Source organism: Puma concolor, chromosome E2 (assembly GCF_028749965.1).
Source record: "Puma concolor isolate L17-30 chromosome E2, mPumCon1.1.hap2, whole genome shotgun sequence".
NCBI lineage: Eukaryota > Metazoa > Chordata > Mammalia > Carnivora > Felidae > Puma > Puma concolor.
This window is the reverse complement of record NC_141681.1, coordinates 18,279,212-18,301,758: the sequence shown is the minus strand read 5'-3', so window position 1 is coordinate 18,301,758 and position 22,547 is coordinate 18,279,212. Positions and strand designations below refer to the sequence as shown.

The window sequence follows — 22,547 nt, the reverse complement described above, 5'->3', positions numbered from 1 at the left end:
CTTTTGAGGCTGCCATAAGGGTCACTTATATCCTGTTTTTTCTTTGCAAATCATATCACTCCTTTATTTTGTGGTTGCAGATATTCTTGGAGAACTTGGAGCATGAAGACACCTTTGTATATCTGTCTGCTATTCAGGGTAAGTTAGTCCTGGTTTAAAGGACTCTGAGTCTGTGGACCAAAGATTGTGGCATATATGTTTGCACAAAATCTCTAAAGTCATGGAACCACAAGCCTGCTGGTCCTTTTGTTCACCTCCCTGTCTCCTAGCTAGGACTCAATTTAAGTCATAATAATAATGTTCCTGGATGGTTTCCTAAGGGTTCCAATAGACCTTCAATGTCTGATAGTGATGAGGAAGTCTTTGTCATTCTGTAGATTAAAACCCATTTCTTCTCATTCAAGGAAGTAAAGAATGGCTCACGCATGAACTCTCATTACCTTAACCTTTTTGTACCTGACTACTGCTAGTATGCACCATTGCTTTCCCTTTAATTTAAAAGAATTTCAGAATATATACCAATTTTTCATTGAAATGTTTTTTAAACACTTTTTAAAATGTTTATTTTATTTTTGAGAGAGCGAGAGAGCATGAGCAGGGGAGGGGCAGAGAGAGAGGGAGACACAGAACCCAAGCTGTCAGCACAGAGCCCAACGTGGGGCTTGAACCCACAAACTGTGAGATCATGCCTGAGCCCAAGTCAGACGCTTAACTGACTGAGCCACCCAGGCGCCCCTCATTGAAATATTTTTTTGCCATAATTTTATTTCTCCTTTGTGATTCTTTGTTGTTCTCCCCACCTCCATTAATTTGTGGATTCCAAGTCTAGAGAGAGGCTTCTTGAACAGGATGTAGAGAATAGGCATCCTTCCTAGAAGAGTGAGAATCAGAAATGGTGAGAAGATCGGTTATCTTTTGGCTTCTCTTGTGTCCACCAGTGGAGTATAATCGTCAAGAGCTAGGACTCTGGGACAGACCACCTGGGTGCACCTCCATTCCTGTGCTGCTCAGCTATATGGACTTGGGCAAATTACTTGATCCTTTTGGGTTTCAATTTCATATTTGTAGAAAGAGGGCTAAATAGAAATGTAAAATGGCATAGCTAATTTGGAAAACAGTCTTGCAGTTTGTCAAAAAGATAAACATAGAGGGCGCCTGGGTGGCGCAGTCGGTTAAGCGTCCGACTTCAGCCAGGTCACGATCTCGCGGTCCGTGAGTTCGAGCCCCGCGTCGGGCTCTGGGCTGATGGCTTGGAGCCTGGAGCCTGTTTCCGATTCTGTGTCTCCCTCTCTCTCTGCCCCTCCCCCGTTCATGCTCTGTCTATCTCTGTCCCAAAAATAAATAAAAAACGTTGGAAAAAAAAAATTAAAAAAAAAAAAAGATAAACATAGAGTCACCACTTGACGCAGCATTTCTTCTAGGTATATACTCAAGAGGAATGAAAACTTATGTCCGCACAAAAACTTGTACATGAATGTTCATAGCAGCAGTGTTCATAATAGCCAAAACATGAACACAATACAAATATCCATCAACTGACAGGTAGATAAAATATACTTTATCCGTACAATGCAATATTAGCCAGTCATTAAAAAAAGGAAGTAGTGAAACATGTTACAGCAGGGATGAACCTTGAAAACATTATAAGTGGAAGAAGTTAGTCACAAAAGAGCGCATAATGTATGGTTCCCTTATATGAGATGTGCAGAATAGGAAAATGTATAGATCACTAGATAAGTAGTTGCCTAGGGCTGGCAGGAAAGGGGAAAGTGTTGGGAGGTAATAGTTGAAGGGTAAGGATTTCTTTTTGGGGTGATGAAAACATTCTAAAATTGATTGTGGTGATTGTCGCACAACTGTGTTCCTACTATATTGTAGGAACCATTGAATTGTATACTGTAAATTGGCAGATTTTATGATATATGAGTTATATCTCAAGCTGTTACCAAAAATAATTAAAACTTCTTAAGGGGAGAAAAGGAATAAAACTGTCAGAGAGTAAGAAGATACGATGATTTAAATGTAATGTGGTAGATAGGATCCTGGAACAGAAAAAGGGCATTCGGAAGAAACAGAGAGAATCTGAGGAAATTATGGACTTTGGTTCATAATAAAATGTCATTCTTAGTTTATTAATTGTGGCAAATGTACCATGCTAATGCAAAAATTAATAATAGGGGCAAGTGGGTGTGGAATATGAGAATTCTCTGGGCTATCTTCTCCATGATTCTATAAATCTAAAACTATTTTTTTTTTTTTAAATTTTTTTTTTTTCAACATTTATTTATTTTTGGGACAGAGAGAGACAGTGCATGAACGGGGGAGGGGGAGAGAGAGAGGGAGACACAGAATCGGAAACAGGCTCCAGGCTCCGAGCCATCAGCCCAGAGCCTGACGCGGGGCTCGAACTCACGGACCGCGAGATCGTGACCTGGCTGAGGTCGGACGCTTAACCGACTGCGCCACCCAGGCGCCCCAAATCTAAAACTATTTTATCATAAAAAGTCTATGAAGGGAGATTAATATTAGGATTAAATGAGTTAATACCTTGAAAGTGCCTAGCACATAGTAAGTGTCCAAATAGGTTTAGCTGTTATGCTTTTAGTGTTATCATCATCATCTTATTACTGCTGCTTCTACTGTTAGATTGCTAGATAATAATGTGGTAATGTATGTAATTTTTCAGATCTAAAGTCTGAGTAGGCAGACTCTATCAGGTAGTTATTGCTATGTAACAAACTGCCCCCACACTCGGTACTTTAAAACATCAATCATTTATTATCACTCACACATCTGTAGACCGATAGGGTTCAGCTGATCTAGGACAGGCTTGGCTAGATGGTTCTAGGGGCAGGCTGTGGCAGCTTTGCTGTGCCCGTTCTTGGTCACCCCTGGCCCAGTGGCCTCCCAGTGGCCTCCACACCCCTGGCCCATGGCAGAAGTGTAAGAGAACAAGAACAAACTTGAGAGGCCTTGTTAGGTCTAAGGTTGGAACCTGCATCCTATCACTTCTCCCTCAATTTGTTGGCTACACTAAGTCAACGTGGCCCAACCCAAAAGTCAAGAGGGAGAGAAATACACTGGTTCCCTTCAGTGGGATAAGCTGCCAGGTCACAGAGCAAAGAGCATGAATGCAGGGAAAGGTGGAGAATTGAAGCCAGTAATGAAGTTTTCAGAGCCTTGGAATTCATTCTTTATTCAGCAAACATTTATTGTGCGCCTGCTATATACGAAACACTATAACAGTGAGTTGTCATGACTAAGTTAAAAAGCAAAAAGAAAATTCTTCCAAGGAGATAAAACAACCACCCAAAGAGGTCAAACAGGTGAGAGCAGAAGCCAAAAGAGTAGAGGGTGTCAAGAGAGAAGGTAACTATCTATAGGTCAATGGGCAAGAAGGCTCAGAATTGAGATAAGCCTGGGGCTCAGGAAGTCACATGACGATGAATGGTAATTATGGAAATAGTAAATCAATGAAGCAGGAACCTCAAATACCTATAATTAATAAGTCTCAGAAAATAAGTCATTCAGTACTTTTCTCAAGGAGCTGTAATACTGTTGTTTCTTGATTATTTTTTTTTCCTTTAGGACAGGGTTTTGGGGGGAAGAGGAGGTATGTCATTCTTATGTGGCAACATTGCTGTTTGGAGTAAGCTTCTTGGCTGATTAACCCATTGAGCTCATTAGCCTCTAGGGTCTGCTATAAAAATCACAACTGTTGGTTTTATGTTTGTTTTTAGTAATTTTAATTGGTGTGCTAATCAGTTAGTAGCTAATTTGGTGATGAAGAACATGGGAGGTAGAGGTGTAATTTCTGTTCTCAGCTCTCCACAATGGACAAGTTTGAATTAATTGATGTTTTGGTGTTTGTAACATGCATTTAACGGCCAAGGCCTTAGGTGAATTTCCCATTAAGAAAAGAAAGAGCTGAATTTTCCCACCTGCATTGCCAATGCTTTTTGCCTACATACAAAGCACTCCAGGAACCAAGCCATTCTGGATTCCCAGTCAGACAAGACCAGCCCCCTTGTAAACATGCAGTACAAGGGGTGTGTGGCTGTGGTTTGAGTAGCATTTCGTTGTGGGGAGTGTGTGTGTGTGCGTGTACACGCACTTGCTCACGTCCACATCCATGTCTTTAAGTTTTCCTTTTCTAACCTGCCTAAATGTCTCCATGTGAAAATTACAATCTTTCTTTTGCTTAATTTGTTGGTAAGTTGTATTTCTTTTGTAATTTTTCACCAACTGTGCAGTCTGAGCACAGAGCAGAGGGGAATTGAACTTCTTCATTCGACAGATCCTTATTGATACCTGATGTAAGAACTATTGGTGTGTGTATTATCTGTCCATCAGAACAGTCTGAGAACTAGATTCCCTATGAGTTAAAGTTTAATTTTATGAAAGAAGGTCTGCCTCTCCTTGCGGTGCTACTGAGAAAGTGATGGTTGATGATTCTCACAGCAGCTGCTCCCAGGTGGTACTTAGTAGCCAGTTGTTCAGGCAGAGAATTAGATACCAAATTGCTGCGTTGCAGTTGCAATCCAGCCTTAGTAAGTAGAAGACCTAATCTTAGACTGTGGCCATTAAGTGTCTCTCCTTTTTGGATTCCTTGTATATATATATATATATTTTTTTAATTCTTTGGTATATCATTATTAATTGCACAAATTAATGCATTCTAATTGTTTTAAAACATTTAATTGACCAGGAAATATATAAGGCAAAAAGCGGAAGTCCTTTTTTCCAAAATAGGAGTTAAAATATGTCCTTGAGGGTCCCATAATATTTGGAGTATTTTTCACACTTCAGTTCAATAATGTTCAATAGATGTTCAATAATGAATATGATAAATAAGTGATATTCTTCAAGGAAGATATTATAGACAAGTTATTTATCACACTGTGGATCTGCTCACGTATTCTCTCAGTCGCTTTGAATTATTTAAAGGACATTTTGAAAGCAACCAGCGACAGATGCATTTCAGAGATCCAACTGATCCCTGTCGGTGTCAGAAAGATCTTTGGGTAAAACTACCAGACTCACTGAAAAAGAAAAAGGAAAAAAAAAAAAAAAAAGACACACAAAAACCCTAGGCTCTGAGCCAAGCATGGGAGGTGAAGGTGTACCCATGTGTGTAGTGAGACAACCTGGATATCCTGACATGCCCAAACAGATCTCACTAACTCTTCTACCCTCTTTCTCTCAGAGAACAATTTTCATTTCTGGCAAAAAGAGACAAGGGGAGGGAGACCAAAAGGCCGGGAAGCTGGGTGGGGGGCTGGGGGGAGAGGTGGATAGAAATTGTTTTTACTGAGTTTCGAACTGAGCGGGATTACAAGTCTTAACTTGTCAGAGGCCGAACTCCCTATCTCATTCTCAGATTTCTACGTCAAGTGAAGTAAATTGGGAAACCATTAGCAGAGCATAATTCTATCCATTGAAGGACCATCTAATTGGATCCGGCATTGAAATTTGGAATGCAGTTCCTGTGAAGTTTATCATCTCCATTTATGTCCTCGAAATGGGAAGATTGCTTTTATGTCCTGTCCTGTCCACCTAGTTAACAAATGAGCCTTTAACAAATAGTCTGTCATATATGCTGTCTGGGTAAATTCTTGAAGTAGTTCTAGGTAGTAGATTATCCCTACTTTTCAAACTTTTTATTGGAGATGTAATTTATACACCTAAATTCACCAATTTAAAATGTTCAATGTTTTTATTATATTTAGAGAGTTGCACAACTATCACTACTAGAATTAGATACAGTTCTACAACTTTTTCATCATCTCAAGAAGAGACTCCATATCCATTATTAGTGAATTTCCATTCCTACTTCCCCTAGCCCCTGAGAACCACTCAACTACTTTTCATCTCTGTGGATTTGCCTGTTGGAGATGTTACATGTAAATGGAGTCACACATTGTATGGTCTTGTGTCTGGCTCCTTTCACTTAGAATAATGTTTTTGAGGTTCATCCATGTTGTGGCGTGGATTGGTACATATTCCTTTTTATGGCTGAATAATGTTCCACCATACAGATTAACCACATTTTGTTTGTCCATTCATAAGTTGATGTCATATTTGGGTTGCTTTTACTTTCCAGATTTTATGAATAACAAACACTGTTATGAACATTTATGTACAAGTTTTTGTGTGGACATATGATTTCATTTCTCCTAGGTTTATACTGAGAATCGCTGGGTCATATAGTAACTCGACGTTTAACATTTTGAGGAATTGCTACACTGTTTTCCAAAGTGTCTACACCATTTTACTTTCCCATCAGAGATTTAGGAGGGTTCCAATTTTTCTACATATTCACCAATATTTGTTATTGTCTGTGTTTTTAATTACAGCCATCTTAGCTATGTGTGAAGTGGTATCTTATTGTGGTTTTGATTTGCATTTCCCTAATGGCTGATGAAGTTGAGCATCTTTTTATGAGCTTGTTATTCATTTCTTTTTTTTTTTAATTTTTTAATGTTTATTTAATTTTGAGAGAGAGAGAGCATGAGTGGGGGAAGAGCAGAGAGAGAGGGAGACATAGAATCTGAAGCAGGCTTCAGCTGTCAGCACAAAGCCCAATGCGGGGCTCGAACCCACAAACTGTGAGATCATGACCTAAGCCAAAGTAGGACACTTAACCGACTGAGCCACTCAGGTGTCCCTTGTTGTACATTCTTTATCTTCTTTGGAGAAATGTCTGAATAGATTCTTTGCCCATTTTTAACTGATATAGTTTGTCTTTTTATTATTGAGTTATAAGAGTTCTTTATATATTCTGGAAACATGTTCTTTATTAAATGTATGAATTGCAGATATTTTCTGCCCTTCTGTGGGTTGTCTTTTCTCTTACTAATGGTGTCATTTGAAGCACAAAACTGTTTATTCTTGATAAAGTCCAACTTACCAGTTTTTCTCTTTATTGCTTGCATTTTTGGTGTCATTTCTAAGAAATCACTGCCTAACCCAAGATAATGAAGATCTACTTCTGTGTTTTCTTCATGAGTTTTATAGTTTTCACAATTACATTTAGGTCTACCATCCATCTTGAGTTACTTTTGTGGTATGAAGAGAGATAATCCCATTTTATAGCTAAACACTCTGAGACTTAGATAGCTTAAGTCTTTTTTCTAAGATTACTTAGCAAGCAATTTGAACCTTGTTCATGGCTTCCAAATCTTCTAAAAACCTTCCAAAAAATGTTTTTTTTCCCTTCAGTACACTTGGTTACTTCTTTAGAACTTTTTAAATAATAGTAGAAATTGGCTCTATTGTTGTGCTTTTTAAGATTAAAAACAGGGGCACCTGGATGGTTCAGTCAGTTAAGCATCTGACTTCGTTCAGCTCAGGTTATGATCTCACAGTTGGTGGGTTTGAGCCCTGTATCAGGCTCTCTGCTATTAGTGCAGAGCCTGCTTTGGATCCTTGGTGTCTCTCTCTCTCTCTCTCTCTTTCTCTCTGTGCCCCTCTCCTGTGTGCACTCTCCCTTTTAAAAATAAATAAACTTAAAAAAAAACAGATATTATGATTATCGATAGTATTTATTATAATTGAATAATGCTTGGGGCACCTGGCTCAGGTCATGATCTCATGGTTTCGTGAGTTTGAGCCCTGCATCGGGCTCTGTGCTGATGGCACGGAGCCTGCTTGGGATTCTCTCTCTCCCACTCTCTCTGCCCCTCCCCCACTCACGCTGTCTTTGTCTCTCTCAAAAATAAATAAACTTTATTTTATTTATTTATTTATTTATTTTTTAATTTTTTTTTTCAACGTTTATTTATTTTTGGGACAGAGAGAAACAGAGCATGAACGGGGGAGGGGCAGAGAGAGAGGGAGACACAGAATCGGAAACAGGCTCCAGGCTCTGAGCCATCAGCCCAGAGCCTGACGCGGGGCTCGAACTCACGGACCGCGGGATCGTGACCTGGCTGAAGTCGGACGCTTAACTGACTGCGCCACCCAGGCGCCCCTATTTATTTTTTTTAAATTTTTTTTTTTAACGTTTATTTATTTTTGAGACAGAGAGAGACAGAGCATGAACGGGGGAGGGGCAGAGAGAGAGGGAGGCACAGAATCGGAAGCAGGCTGCAGGCTCTGAGCCATCAGCCCAGAGCCCGATGCGGGGCTCGAACTCATGGACCATGAGATCGTCACCTGAGCTGAAGTCGGAGGTTTAACCGACTGAGCCACCCAGGCGCCCCTAAATAAACTTTAAAAAATTGAATAATGCTTAATCATCTAGAAACCTTTGATTCTGTCAACAATCCCAAAATATAATAAAAGCAGATAGGATCATCCTTTTATAAACGAATAATTGACTTTCCTGTAGTCACGAAAGTCGCGAGGGTGGTGGAGACCCATTTCCCAGGAATTCCCAGTCTACCGTACCTTATCTTACTGCAGCTCCAGTGATATGATTTATAATGCCTTCTCTCTCTCCCTTCCTCCATTTACAGGTTGCATTTCAAAGCCCAGAATACTTGAGTTTTACGTTAGCCTCATTTTTCAAATATCTGTCCTGTGGTTTCCTCTATCAATTGAGGATTGAAACATTAGATTTGCGTCAGAATATTTAGCAGTTTAGCCCTTTTACCTGTAAGTAAAAGGCGTACTGGCTACTTCAAGGGTTATTTTCACTCCCTAAGATTGCCTTGGATAATTGCCATATAAGAGAAATGGAAGTAAATATTATAGAAGTTACCACTTACTAGTGTCTATTATGTGCCAGTCACAGCAACCTTGCAAGTTACATATTACCCCTATTTTACAAATGAGTGAACTGAGACTCAAAAAGATTAAGAAACTGGCCCGAAGTAACACAGATACTAAGTGTCAACATCAGAATTCGAGTCTGGCTCTGAGAACTATGCTGTTGCCACAGGGAAAAATGATTAATCCAAGGAAGCACACTGTTCTCATGCCCAGGTACAAGGGCTGAGTTCCCAGGTGGTCCTAGGTATAGAAGTGGGCCTGCTTATAGGAAATGGTTTCACTATAAATCAACCCTTCCTATAACAATGTGTTGAACTCATGCTCGCGCACGCGCATGCGTGCATGTATGTGTGTGTGTGTGGCTTTGCCCATTTGGCAATGGGTACAGTATTATTGTTAAGCATTCTTTATGTGTATCTTTGAAATTCATCTTCCATTAGTGGAATCTGAGTGTGTGACCTCACACTGCCTACCTTTCTTCCTGCTGATGGTCATGACTGTTTCATCGCTGTATCATCAGAGATTGTGGGTCAGGTAAACATGTAGCTTTCTGTACAGAACTTTGGACATTTGTTGCTTTTCTGACTCCAATGAGTGACATTTAAAAATAACTTCCTTTAAAATGATATAAATTATGAGGCTGTGGAGAAATCGGAACCCTCATACACGGCTGGTGGAAACTGTAAAATAGTACAGCTGCTCTGGAAAGCAGTCTGGCAGCTCTCAAAAAGTCAAACATAGTTACCATATGACCCACCAATTCCACTTCTAGATACATACCCAAGAGAAATGAAAACATATGTCTGTATAAAAGCTTATATATGAATGCTCATCGCAGCATTATTCATACTAGCCAAAAAGTAGAAACAGCGTAAATATTCATCACCTGCTGAATGGATAAATAAAATGTGGTATATCTTACATAATGAAGTATTATTTGGTAATAAAAAGGAATAAGGTACTGATTCACACTACAAATGGATGAACTTTGAAAACCTGCTAAGTGAAAGAAGCTCAACACATAAGGCCACACATTGTATGATTCCATTTATATGAAACATCCAGAATGGACAAATCCACAGAGATAGAAAACCTAGATTAGTGGTTGCCAGAGGGTGGGGAAGAGAGGGGTAAGGGGAGTGACTGATAATGGATACGAGTGATGAAAATGTTTTGGAATTAGATATTGGTGATCATTGCACAACCTTTTAAATATACTAAAAATCACTGAATTCTGCACTTTTAAAAACAAAATAATAAACTTAAAAAATTCAGAATAGTATGGGGCACCTGGGTGGCTCAGTTGGTTAAAGCATCGACTTCAGCTCAGGTCATGATCTCACAGCTCGTGAGTTCGAGCCCCGTGTTGCGCTCTGTGCTGACAGCTCGGAGCCTGGAGCCTGCTTTAGATTCTATGGCTCCCTCTCTCTCTGCCCCTCCCTTGCTCATGCTCTGACTCTTGCTCGCTCTCTCTCTCCCTGTCAAAAAAAAATATTTTTTAAAAATTTTAATAAAAAAAATTCAGAACAGTAGTTTTCATGGAGCTTCTTGGACTCTGAAGGGTGGATGGACAAGGTTGAGATGTGTGGGAGTAGAGTGAGGGAGTCAAGCCTGAAGGAAAAGTAGAGGCAGGAGGGTGTCAAGAGGGGGGTGAGTATAGAATATCCAATGGAATAAAGACAGACTCTTCAGTAAATGGTGCTGAGAAAACTGGACAGTGACATGCAGAAAAATGAACCTGGACCACTTTCTTACACCATACACAAAAATAAACTCAAAATGGATGAAAGACCTAAACATAAGACAGGAAGCCATTAAAATCCTAGAGGAGAAAGCAGGCAACAACCTCTTTGACCTCAGCCGCAGCAACTTCTTACTTAACATGTCTCTGGAGGCAAGGGAAACAAAAGCAAAAATGAACTATTGGGACCTCATCAAAACAAAAAGCTTCTGCACAGTGAAGGAAACAGTCAGCAAAACTAAAAGGCAACCAACAGAATGGGAGAAGATATTTGCAAATGACATGTCAGATAAAGGGCTAGTGTCCAAAATCTATAAAGAACTTATCAAACCCAACACCCAAAAACAAATAATCCAGTGAAGAAATGGGCAAAAGATATGAATAGACACTTCTCCAAAGAAGACATCCAGATGGCCACCTGACACATAAAAAAATGCTCAACATCACTCATCATCAGGGAAATACAAATTAAAACCACAATGAGATACCACCTCACACCTGTCAGAATGGGTAACATTAGCAACTCGGCAACCACAGATGTTGGTGAGGGTGCAGAGAAAGCCGTTACCAGGCCAACCAGTGAGTGATGGAGACTGGAATCAACTCCAGAGCCAAATTCTACCTGTCTCTACTCCCCTTCTCTCTCCATTCCCTTTCTTTTTTTTTAATTTTCTTTTTTATTTTTTAAAATTTACATCCAAATTGGTATATAGTGCAACAATGATTTCAGGAGTAGATTCCTTAGTGCCCCTTACCCATTTAGCCCATCCACCCTCCCACAACCCCTTCAATAACCCTCAGTTTGTTCTCCATATTTGAGTCTCTTACGTTTTTGTCCCCCTCCCTGTTTTTATATTATTTTTGTTCCCCTTGCCTTATGTTCATCTGTTTTGTCTCTTAAAGTCCTCAAATGAGTGAAGTCATATGATTTTTGTCTTTCTCTGACTAATTTCACTTAGCATAATACCCTCCAGTTCCATCCAAGTAGTTGCAAATGGCAAGATCTCATTCTTTTGATTGCCGAGTCATACTCCATTGTATATCTATACCACATCTTCTTTATCCATTCATCCATTGATGGACATTTGGGCTGTTTCCATACTTTGGCTATTGTTGATAGTGCTGCTATAAACATGGGGGTGCATATGTCCCTTCAAAACAGCACACCTGTATCCTGTGGATAAATGCCTAGTAGTGCAATTGCTGGGTCATAGGGTAGTTCTATTTTTAGTTTTTTGAGGAACCTCCATACTATTTTCCAGAGTAGCTGCACCAGCTTGCATTGCCACCAACAATGCAAAAGAGATCCTCTTTCTCCGCATCCTCACCAACATCTGTGATTGCCCGAATTGTTAATGTTAGCCATTCTGACAGGTGTGAGGTGGTATCTCATTGTGGTTTTGATTTGTATTTCCCTGATTATGAGTGATGTTGAGCATTTTTTCTTGTGTCGGTTGGCCATCTGGATGTCTTCCTTGGAGAAGTGTCTATTCATGTCTTTTGCCCATTTCTTCACTGGATTGTTTGTTTTTTGGGTGTTGAGTTTGATAAGTTCTTTATAGTTTCCATTCCATTTTCTGACCTTTCTTAAATCATCATGGCCTCTGCTCTCGCAGACAGTGAATTAAGCCATGGAACCAGTGGATCTTGACATTTTCAGCTGAGCAAGTAAATACTTCTTAATTTCTTGGTTTTCAGGGTTCATTTCAAATGTTTTACCTCCTATTCATGTAAGCCAGTGGTCACAAAGGTAGAATTCACTACCAAGAAGGCAGTAGTGAGACACCTTGGGATAAAGACTCAGTTGTTTCGATGTCTACTTTACAAGCTATTAAGAAGGTGAAAGTACCTTCTCTGCAGAACAGCTGTTTCAATTTTGCCCTAGAGCCACCCTGTCTTTAGTAAAGTTGGAATTTGAAGGCGAGTTAAAGAAGATAAAACAGGGGCGCCTGGGTGGCGCAGTCGGTTAAGCATCCGACTTCAGCCAGGTCACGATCTCGCGGTCCGTGAGTTCGAGCCCCGCGTCGGGCTCTGGGCTGATGGCTCAGAGCCTGGAGCCTGTTTCCGATTCTGTGTCTCCCTCTCTCTCTGCCCCTCGCCCGTTCATGCTCTGTCTCTCTCTGTCCCAAAAATAAATAAACGTTGAAAAAAAAATTAAAAAAAAAAAAAAAAGAAGATAAAACAGTGATAGAACTCACAGTAAAATAGCAAGTTCCTCTTTAGGTTTCTGTTTAAGTATGATATTACTTGACTCTCTAAGGAATCCATCTGTTTTACTAGAACTGCTTTGAGGTAGTGGCTAGAGAGGTACCCTGCCCTTGCTTTTCTCTCCCAAACTAAATAGCAGACAGCCTATGTTACCCTTTATTTCAAATACAAATTAAAATTCCTAATCTCACCAGATGTGATTAAAATGATCCTTGAAACTGTTCACACACTTAATAAGCCCAATTATATTTTTTTATTAACCCTGACATAGTTCCTTTTGTTGCTGAGTCATAAGTTTAACATTTTTAACTGATTGAAGCATCAGTTTATCCTTCTTTGGTCACGTCAAGATCTTGGGCGGTGGTGGAAAAAGTGCACTTAAATGGTATCTGTAGAGTTTTGGCAACTCATCATTAGATTCTTACATTGGACCTTTGTACTCAGTTTTCCTGGCCTTATGGCCTGTCTGCTGGCCATAAGGCCAGCTTGAAGAAGCTGGAAGGTTGGGAATGAATTGAACCTCAGGAATGGATCACAGGCACTGAGCTACAGAGACCTAATTAGGTCATCCCTCCTGTCCACCTGCCAAGGCATGATTGCTAAAGTTTGCTTTCTTAGGAGAAGTCTGTTTTAGCAGCAGGTTTGCACTTGATGTCCAACTTCTTTTTTTTTTTTTTTATGTTTATTTATTTTTGAGAGAGAAACAACATGAGCAGGGGAGGGACAGAGAGAGAGGGAGACACAGAATCGAAAGCAGCTCCAGGCTCTGAGCTGTCAGCACAGAGCCTGAAGTGGGGCTGAACTCACAAACTGCGAGATCATGACCTGAGCTGAAGTTGGACACTCAACTGACTGAGCCACCCAGGTGCCCTGAAGTCCAACTTCTATTTTCCATTATTGGTAGCCTGACTTTATTTTTTTATTTTTTTATTTTTTTATTTTTTTTTCAATATATGAAATTTATTGTCAAATTGGTTTCCATACAACACCCAGTGCTCATCCCAACAGGTGCCCTCCTCAATACCCATCACCCACCCTCCCCTCCCTCCCACTCCCCATCAACCCTCAGTTTGTTCTCAGTTTTTAACAGTCTCTCATGCTTTGGCTCTCTCCCACTCTAACCTCTTTTTTTTCCCTTCCCCTCCCCCATGGGTTTCTGTTAAGTTTCTCAAGATCCACATAAGAGTGAAACCATATGGTATCTGTCTTTCTCTGTATTAGCCTGACTTTAGATAAGGGCAGAAATAATTGTAAAATATCTTTGGCCATTGATTTTTTTCTTAATGGTTTAAAACGTTTATTCATTCATTCATAAAGATTTATCGAGTATCTACCATGTGCAAAGGCACTGTGCTCGCTACATTGCTAAAAAAAATCATTCCCTCCCTTCAATGAATTTACATTTCATGCAAGGAGGAGATGGTGGGGGGCAAGTAGTAATCCAGTAATCACATGAACAAATGTGAAATGTGGCTTTGACAGGTGCTATGGAGAAAAATTACATGGTGATATGAGAGCCTGCGTTAGGGACATTTTACTGACAGAGAGGGGGAGGGAAAAATGACCCATAAGCTGAGATATGGGGGACGATTATGAATGAATCTAGTAAAGGAGGGAGGAAAGAGTGTTCCAGACTGAAGGAACAGCAAAGCCACGGTACTGTGGCAGGGAGGAGCTTGTAGACAGTGAGGACCGCATGGACGCCTGTGTTCTACAGGACCCTAGGGTCAGTGAAGGAGGTAGCACCAGTCAGCCCCACTGTAACTAGAAGACTCTGCTTTTTTCTCTTTCATTGAGTCTCCTCTAAAGATTTCGTGTGAAAACCAGGTTCTGCTTTTAAAACAACAGCAAATCTCTATTTCTACAAGTCTCTGAATTCAGTTTCAACATTTAGCCTTTATCCATTATGAAAAACATCCTAATTGCAGATGAAAAAGATAAAGCCATAAAGAGTTATTTGTGGCCAGTGGTTTTCAAGTAATTTTTTTTTTAGCAGTGGGATGCATTTTCCAAATGAGATCTAATGTGGTGTCAAAGTCGAGTGATCTTTATTTTCTTCTTCATGCCTTTTTTTTCTTGTTTTTTTCACACTGTATTAGTATGAACATTTATTGCTTTTATAATCAGAAGATAATATTTTTAAATTATGTGGCTGTTTAGGAAAACAGTTGTTTCATGATAGCAAGGTTCAGGGACTAGCACAAATCGAGACAGATGGCTCCCTCTGTTGTAGTACCCCCTGTTGACCTTTTCACAACTAGGAATTACTAAGGCACAGGGTGACCATGGCTTTTTCACCATGAAATTGTATGATGACAGCAGAAACCTTACTGACAAACAGATGTTTTTCCCAAGTGGGGCTTTTGTTAATGAAATGGTTGCTTAGAAACCAGACCGTAATAGTAACTTTCCTATATTTAGTTTATAAAGTGGTTCAGTGTGGAAAATTATTAAGTCAGAGAATACTAATCAGGTAAAATTGAGTATGTTCATTATCTCTTGTCTTGTAATTCAGCAACCAAATAGTTAAGTCAGCAGCAAAATTCCACCCGGATGTGTCTGTCCAGATGCTGTTTGTGACAAGGACATACAAGGAAAATGACAGCTCATAAAGCACCCTGCTCTGCTCTTAACTCTGATTCTCTGGTGGCACAGCATGTTTGATCTTTCAGCAGTATGTATCAGGAGCTGTGACATGGAACACTTATTAGGTTGCTGAAAGGATCAGTTAGGTCAGTGGGTCAAAGATTGTAAAATGTGAAGATAACTCCAAATTAAGCTCTGAGACAGCCCCTTAAAGGAGGGGCTCAGTAGTGAAGATTTTTTTTTTTTTTTTTTTTTTTTTTTTTTAGGATACCAGAATTTATAACTGGAATATCTGATATGCTAAACATTACTAATAACAAAGAAACTTCAGCATGTACCCCATTTGTCAGGTGAATTAAAACATTAAATCTTAAATTTAGTCCAGGCAAAATCTAGGAGAAAATACATTTCTGTGTTCCATTTCTGATGATGATGAGACAGCTCAGCTGAAAACAACTATTATGCAGGATAACATATTTAAAACACTTAAAAAGCTAAAAAGCATTAGAGGGCTAACAAAACAGAGACTTCCCAAACCAACATCTTAAGTCAAAATCCTGAAAGGTAAAGTGACGACTGTAAGAACCTGCATTTGACCTGCGGGCATTTGATGAAATTAAGCTGTGAGTTTCAAAGCTTTGAAGGGCAAGTTGCAGACATGAAAGCCCAAATCCAACCTGAAGTGGGGAGTCGAATAGAAGACCTCCAACTTTATGCTTAGACTCCAAATAAATACACCTTCGGGTGGATGAGAAGGGCCTGGGAAGGCATCGTCTTGGCACTAAGCAGAGCAGTAAGGAAAGAAAACCTGTCCCTGTGAGGTTGTAATCACTGAATGGGCTACCTCTTCTGCAGATTTGCATTATGGGATTCCACAAATTTCAAGCAGGGAATCAGAGCTTAAAATGTCTACATTGGTAATGTCTTTGGATATGTTTCAGAAACAAAACTGTATCTCCTGTGGAGGAAGGCACCTTTATCCTAGACCCCAAAGAACCCTCCCAATAAGTTTTACTTTTTACTTTTTATTTTTAATTTATTTTTTATTTTTTTTCACGTTTATTTATTTTTGAGGCAGAGAGAGACAGAGCATGAACGGGGGAGGGTCAGAGAGAGAGGGAGACACAGAATCTGAAACAGGCTCCAGGCTCTGAGCGGTCAGCACAGAGCCTGACGTGGGGCTTGAACTCACGAACCGTGAGATCATGACCTGAGCCGAAGTCTGACACTTAACCGACTGAGCCACCCAGGCGCCCCTATTTTTAATTTTTTAATAAATTGTTTTTATGGTAATATATATAACATAAAATTTGCTATTTTAACCATATTTATTCACAATGTTGTGTCATAGCTATCTGTTTCTAAAAGATTTTCATCACCCCAAATCCTGTAGCCATTAAGTAATAACTCTCCATTCCCTTCACCCATAATAATTATTTAATTAATAATTATTTTACATTTCATTATGAATAATAAGTAGTATGTAGTCACAAAATACCCAAGCACAAGGAAACAAGGTCCCAAGAAGATTTTAGATATTAGAATTGTCACAGGTAAATTATGAATTGACCATGCTTAGTATATTAAAATAAATGCAAGATAAGCTTGAAAATAACTTCACAGACTGGAAACAATCAAACTGATGTAGCAGATTTTGAAAAAGACAAATAGAATGTCTAAAAATAAAAAGAATAAGTAGGGGCGCCTGGGTTGCTCAGTCGGTTGGGTTTCTGACTTCGCTCAAGTCATGATCTCAGTTTGTGGGTTCAAGCCCCGCGTCTGGCTCTGTACTGACGCTCGGAGCCTGGAGCCTGCTTCAGATTCTGTGTCTCCCTCTCTCTCTCTGCCCCTCCCCTGCTCACACTCTGTTTCTCTCTCTCAAAATAAATAAACATAGTAAAAAATTAAAAAAAAAAGAATAAGTAAAATTAAAAACATAATGGATGGGTTTTACAACAGATGCAGCTGAAGAGAGAATTAATGAACCACAAAGTAGAAAGGAAAAAAATTATGCAGAATGAAGCACGGAGAGACAATAGTTTCCAATGGAGGAGTCAAAAAGGAAAGACTAATGAATTTGATCTCTTAAAAGTTTAAAACTCACTTATGTAAAAAATAACCTTAATGAAACCGCAAAATATGATTACAGGAAAATTGGTGGCAAAAAGGACAAGCATCATTCTATAGAGACAGAAAGTAGATCTGAGGTTGCCTAGAGCTGGGGAGTCTGGGTAGAAAAAGAAACTGATTGCTAAAGGGTAGATTTCTTTTTGGAGTGATGAAAATGTCCTGAAATTAAATAGTGATATTGGTTGCACAACCATGTGAATACAGTAAAGACTACTGAATTATACACATTAAATTGTGAATTTTATGGCATGTGAATTATATTTCAGTAAATCTGTGTTTTTTTTTTACAAAAATGACAAGCCAACAGTCAATGCCTTAACTACATAAAGAGCTCATAGAGATCAATGTAATAAAAATATATAGTAGATAAATGGATAAAAAAATAAATAGGCAATTCATGGTAGAGAAAAAAATAATAAGATTTTGGTAAAATATTTGACTTTTCTAATAATGAAGGTAGGTTAAAATAATAATTAAATGTAACTTTTTATGCCATTTACAAAACACACACACACACATATTTTAAAGAGAATATCCAGTACTGCCCAATGCACTCTTGAGCACTCTTGTTAGGGAAACTAATGGGAACATATTTGGAATTCAGTTTTGAAAATGTTTATGCCCTTGGAGTCCGTTATTTCTCTTTGGGGAATCTACCCTAAGAGTGTAAATAGGAGGTTGATGCCTATCGTAGTTCTGTCTAAAAGATCTATTAAATTTTTCCCACACTGAGTGCAGTTACCTCTTGGGCCCAGTCATAGCTCTCACTTGAAGAATCTAGTACCTTTTGCAGCACAGCTCACTTGTCCCTTCTCCAGGAAGCCCCACCCCCATCCCACACCCTTTTTTGACTCCTCTTTCTCTGTGCTGTCGTTTTCCCCAAACCTGCCACATTAACCACACTGTCTTGTGTTGTTGTTGTTGTTTTTAATGTTTATTTATCTGTGAGAGAGAGATACAGAGCGTGAGCAGGAAGGGACAGAGAGAGAGGGAGACAGAATCTGAAGCAGGGGCCAGGCTCTGAGCTGTCAGCACAGGCTCTTAGTTGTCATTGGCTGATTTGTCCTTCTCTAGCGGGACACTGTCATATTACATTTGTATCACTTAATAACAATATCTGGCACATAATAAACTATTAATAGGTGAATGCATGAAATGGAAATTCTTTCCATTGCCCTTATTTAAAGATGTTTTCCAAACATTATGATTCATGCCATAGCTGCAGAGTACTTCTATATGCTCTTATATAACTGATTTGTTTTTTTTTCCTGCACTCCCCCTCTTTTTTTTTTTTAAGATTTTATTTGTTTGTTTGTTTGTTTAAGTAATCTCTATACCCATTGTGGGGCTCAAACTCACAACTCTGAGATCAAGGGGCACATGTTCCACCGAATGAGCCAGACAAGTGCTCCCCTTCTCCCTCTTTTTGTTTTTAGTGTTTATTTGTTTGTTTTTGAGGGGGGGGTGGGGAGAGCGTGAATGGGGGAGGGGCAGAGAGAGAGAGGGAGACAGAGAATCTGAGCTGTCAGCACAGAGCCCCATGGGGGGCTTGAACTCAACACCCACGAGATCATGACCTGAGCTGAAGTTGACCAGTTAACCAACTGAGCCACCCAGGTGCCTCATTTCTCCCTCTTTTTATTTATTTATTTATTTATTTTTATTTTTATTTTTTTTTATTATTTTTTTTTTCAACGTTTATTTATTTTTGGGACAGAGAGAGACAGAGCATGAACGGGGGAGGGGCAGAGAGAGAGGGAGACACAGAATCGGAAACAGGCTCCAGGCTCTGAGCCATCAGCCCAGAGCCTGACGCGGGGCTCGAACCCACGGACCGCGAGATCGTGACCTGGCTGAAGTCGGAATCTCCCTCTTTTTAACTGAAGTCAAATTTTCAAGAAATCCTTTCTGTTTCTACCGTCCTATGTAATAATATTACTATTAAAGTGTTCAGGGTTATCATTGGACCACTTCAAATTATCTAGTGTGAAAGCCATGACATCTGGGGAGGATGCCATCTCCCCCCATCCTCCCTTAAAAAAGAAAGCTGTTAAAATAAAATGAAATTGTCCATAATGAAAACTGTATGTGAGTGTGTGTGTGTGTGTGTGTGTGTGTGTGTGTGTGTGTGTGTGTGAGAAAGAGAGAGAGAGAGAGAGAGAGAGAGATTCAAGGAATGGTGTATGAATGAGCAGGCACTAAAATGTTTGTGTTGATTTCAGCTAATTAAAAAAAATACTAGATTATAATTTATATACCATACAATATGCCCTTCTAAATGTCAACTAGGATAGCTATTAGTATATTCACACAGTTGTGCATCTATCACCACAGTCAATTTTACACCATCTTCATTATCTTAACAGAGACTCACTTCCCTTAACTTTCACTCCTCAATGCTCCCTCCCATACCTCCCAAAGGTGATTTTTATTTTACTTTCTCCTTTTGCTTTCTCTAGTATTTGAATCTTTTACTGTGACCATGTATTATTTATGCCACCAGGGTTAAAAAACAAAACAAAACAGTCAAGTTATTTCGATTACGCAAGCAAATTTTTAAAGGTTTCTCCTTTCCCCTCTATTTATGGGTGTCCTACTTAGCACAGGGATTTTAACCTGAGGGCTGTGTGGACTCCTAGAGGGTCTGTGAATAGGTCTGGTCACCCCCAGAAATTACAGGCAGGGTCTATGTGTGTATGTGCCTTTATCAGAGGAGAAGGGCTCTTTGGGTAAAGTTTATAATAGCTCTGCCTGGTTTCCATGTGAAACTACAGTTTAAGTCCTACACGTCATGGTTACTGATTTGACAACAAACACTTTCCAAGCAAGTCCTAGCCTGGAGTGCCTATCACAGACTTGCCTAATCATCTCATCAGGACTTCTGCTAGGCTTAACTAAGGAAAAAAGGAGCATTTCATTAGAGTTTATATCTTGCCTGTATCACTGCTTGGTGCCCAAAGCACAGAGCAAGTCCCCTAGCTCCGAGACACTGGAGAACATGAAAGATCAGCCCTGTCTTGTTAGAGCTTCAGGCCAGGCAACAACTCCCCCGGGAGGCGTTGGTTTCCCTCGGAAGGAATGAGAACCTGACGCATCCATCAGCTCTGCTGATTCTGCAGCTTCTCCTCACGTTCGCTTGAGGTGAAATGCCAGTAGAAAACAGGAGAAAATGAGTCCGTGGTTTAGGTAGATACTCCTCCTGCAGGACCACCCATCTTGGGATCTGGAGGAGATGTAGAGACTTTTATTTTTTTGCCAAGATTCAGCTAAAAGAGAACCATTCGCTGTTTTATGGGAAACTAGAAGCCCCTCTTTTCTTTTTATCAGGAAATGTTTTGATATCATAAAGAGAATGTTAATGTATTTTTTTTTAACTCTGGGAAAGCTACATAAAGAGAATTAAACAAATGGCATCCTGCTTTTTTATTTCTCACCCTGGAACAGCTGAAATGTGAGTTTTTCGGATGTGTAGGGCAGTGATTACCCTCAAAGCAGCGGTAATTGCTATTTTCTTTTCCTTCCTTCCTCACTTACGCCTTCAGCCAGTATTAGGGCAGCTTTGTGCATATTTCTGCACATACAACAGAATGATCATTGTGGTGGTGTTGAGGCTCAGTTTTTCTCAGCTCTCTTCCTTACCCCTTCCTCTCTGTCACCCACAGGTGTTCGATAGAGGCAGCCCTGTCTGACAAGGTGGACTCTAAGCTTTTTGGTGCTGTTTTGGATTTTATTTATTTGGGGAGCAGAGTAGAATAAGAGATTTAGGGGACTTGCAGTAACAGGTAGAGTGGAGGTGTTTGAGAATCACTGGTTAAGTGAAGAAATGGGCAGAAAACATGAATAGACACTTCCCTAAAGAAGACATCCGGATGGCCAACAGGCACATGAAAAGATGCTCAACGTCCCTCCTCATCAGGGAAATACAAATCAAAACCACACTCAGATATCACCTCATGCCAGTCAGAGTGGCCAAAATGAACAAATCAGGAGACCATAGATGCTGGAGAGGATGTGGAGAAATGGGAACCCTCTTGCACTGTTGGTGGGAATGCAAATTGGTGCAGCCACTCTGGAAAACAGTGTGGAGGTTCCTCAAAAAATTAAAAATAGACCTACCCTATGACCCAGCAATAGCACTGCTAGGAATTTACCCAAGGGATACAGGAGTGCTGATGCATAGGGGCACTTGTACTCCAATGTTTGTAGCAGCACTCTCAACAATAGCCAAATTATGGAAAGAGCCTAAATGTCCATCAACTGATGAATGGATAAAGAAATTGTGGTTTATATACACAATGGAGTACTACGTGGCAATGAGAAAGAATGAAATATGGCCCTTTGTAGCAACATGGATGGAACTGGAGAGTGTGAAGCTAAGTGAAATAAGCCATACAGAGAAAGACAGATACCATATGTTTTCACTCTTATGTGGATCCTGAGACACTTAACAGAAACCCATGGGGGAGGGGAAAGGGAAAAAAAAAAAAAGGAGGTTAGAGTGGAAGAGAGCCAAAGCATAAGAGACTCCTAAAAACTGAGAACAAACTGAGGGTTAACTGAGGGGTGGGAGGGAGGGGAGGGTGGGTGATGGGTATTGAGGAGGGCACCTTTTGGGATGAGCACTGGGTGTTGTATGGAAACCAATTTGACAATAAACTTCATATATTGAAGAAAAAAAAAAGAGAATCACTGGTTAAAAACTGGAACCCACGAAAATCCAAGTTCTCAATTTCCTTTTGTATGGCTCCTCTGTTACCACTAATGTCAGCAGCATCTCAAGTCAGAATCATTTGTGAATTTCATTAACATCACTTACCTCCCTTTTTGACATGCTAAATAAAGATACCAGCTAGGAATGAAGCAGTCCCTAGGAAACCCAACTAGACTCAGTAGAGAAATCTGGCCTGTCTCTTCTGGGATGCAGTGTGCAGAGTGCCTCTCCTTCCTCTGACCTTGAAGTTGAATAGAAAGTAAATTTTATGGAGTGACGCTAAGAGCACATACTTGAAAATGTAAGGTTTGGGGCACCTGGATGGCTCAGTCCGTTAAGTGTTCAACCTCAGCTAAGGTCATGATCTTACAGTTCATGGGTTCGAGCCCTGTGTTGGACTTCGTCCTGGCAGCAGTGATCCTGGTTGGGATTCTTTATCCTTCTCTCTCTGACCCT

General features: G+C 39.9%; 1 protein-coding gene across 4 annotated transcripts in view; it reads left to right on the top strand.

The window, feature by feature from the left end:
* Window positions 1-22,547, top strand: part of TANGO6 (transport and golgi organization 6 homolog) — a 192,695-nt gene that overhangs the window by 77,584 nt on the left and 92,564 nt on the right. For all 4 annotated transcript variants that reach the window (XR_015244733.1, XM_086689063.1, XM_086689062.1 and 1 more), the window contains one exon: window positions 81-138. Coding sequence is in view for 3 of the 4 variants with exons in the window: in XM_086689063.1 (XP_086545189.1) it covers window positions 81-138 (58 nt within the window). In the remaining variant the exon portion in view is untranslated. The remainder of the gene's footprint in view (window positions 1-80; window positions 139-22,547) is intronic.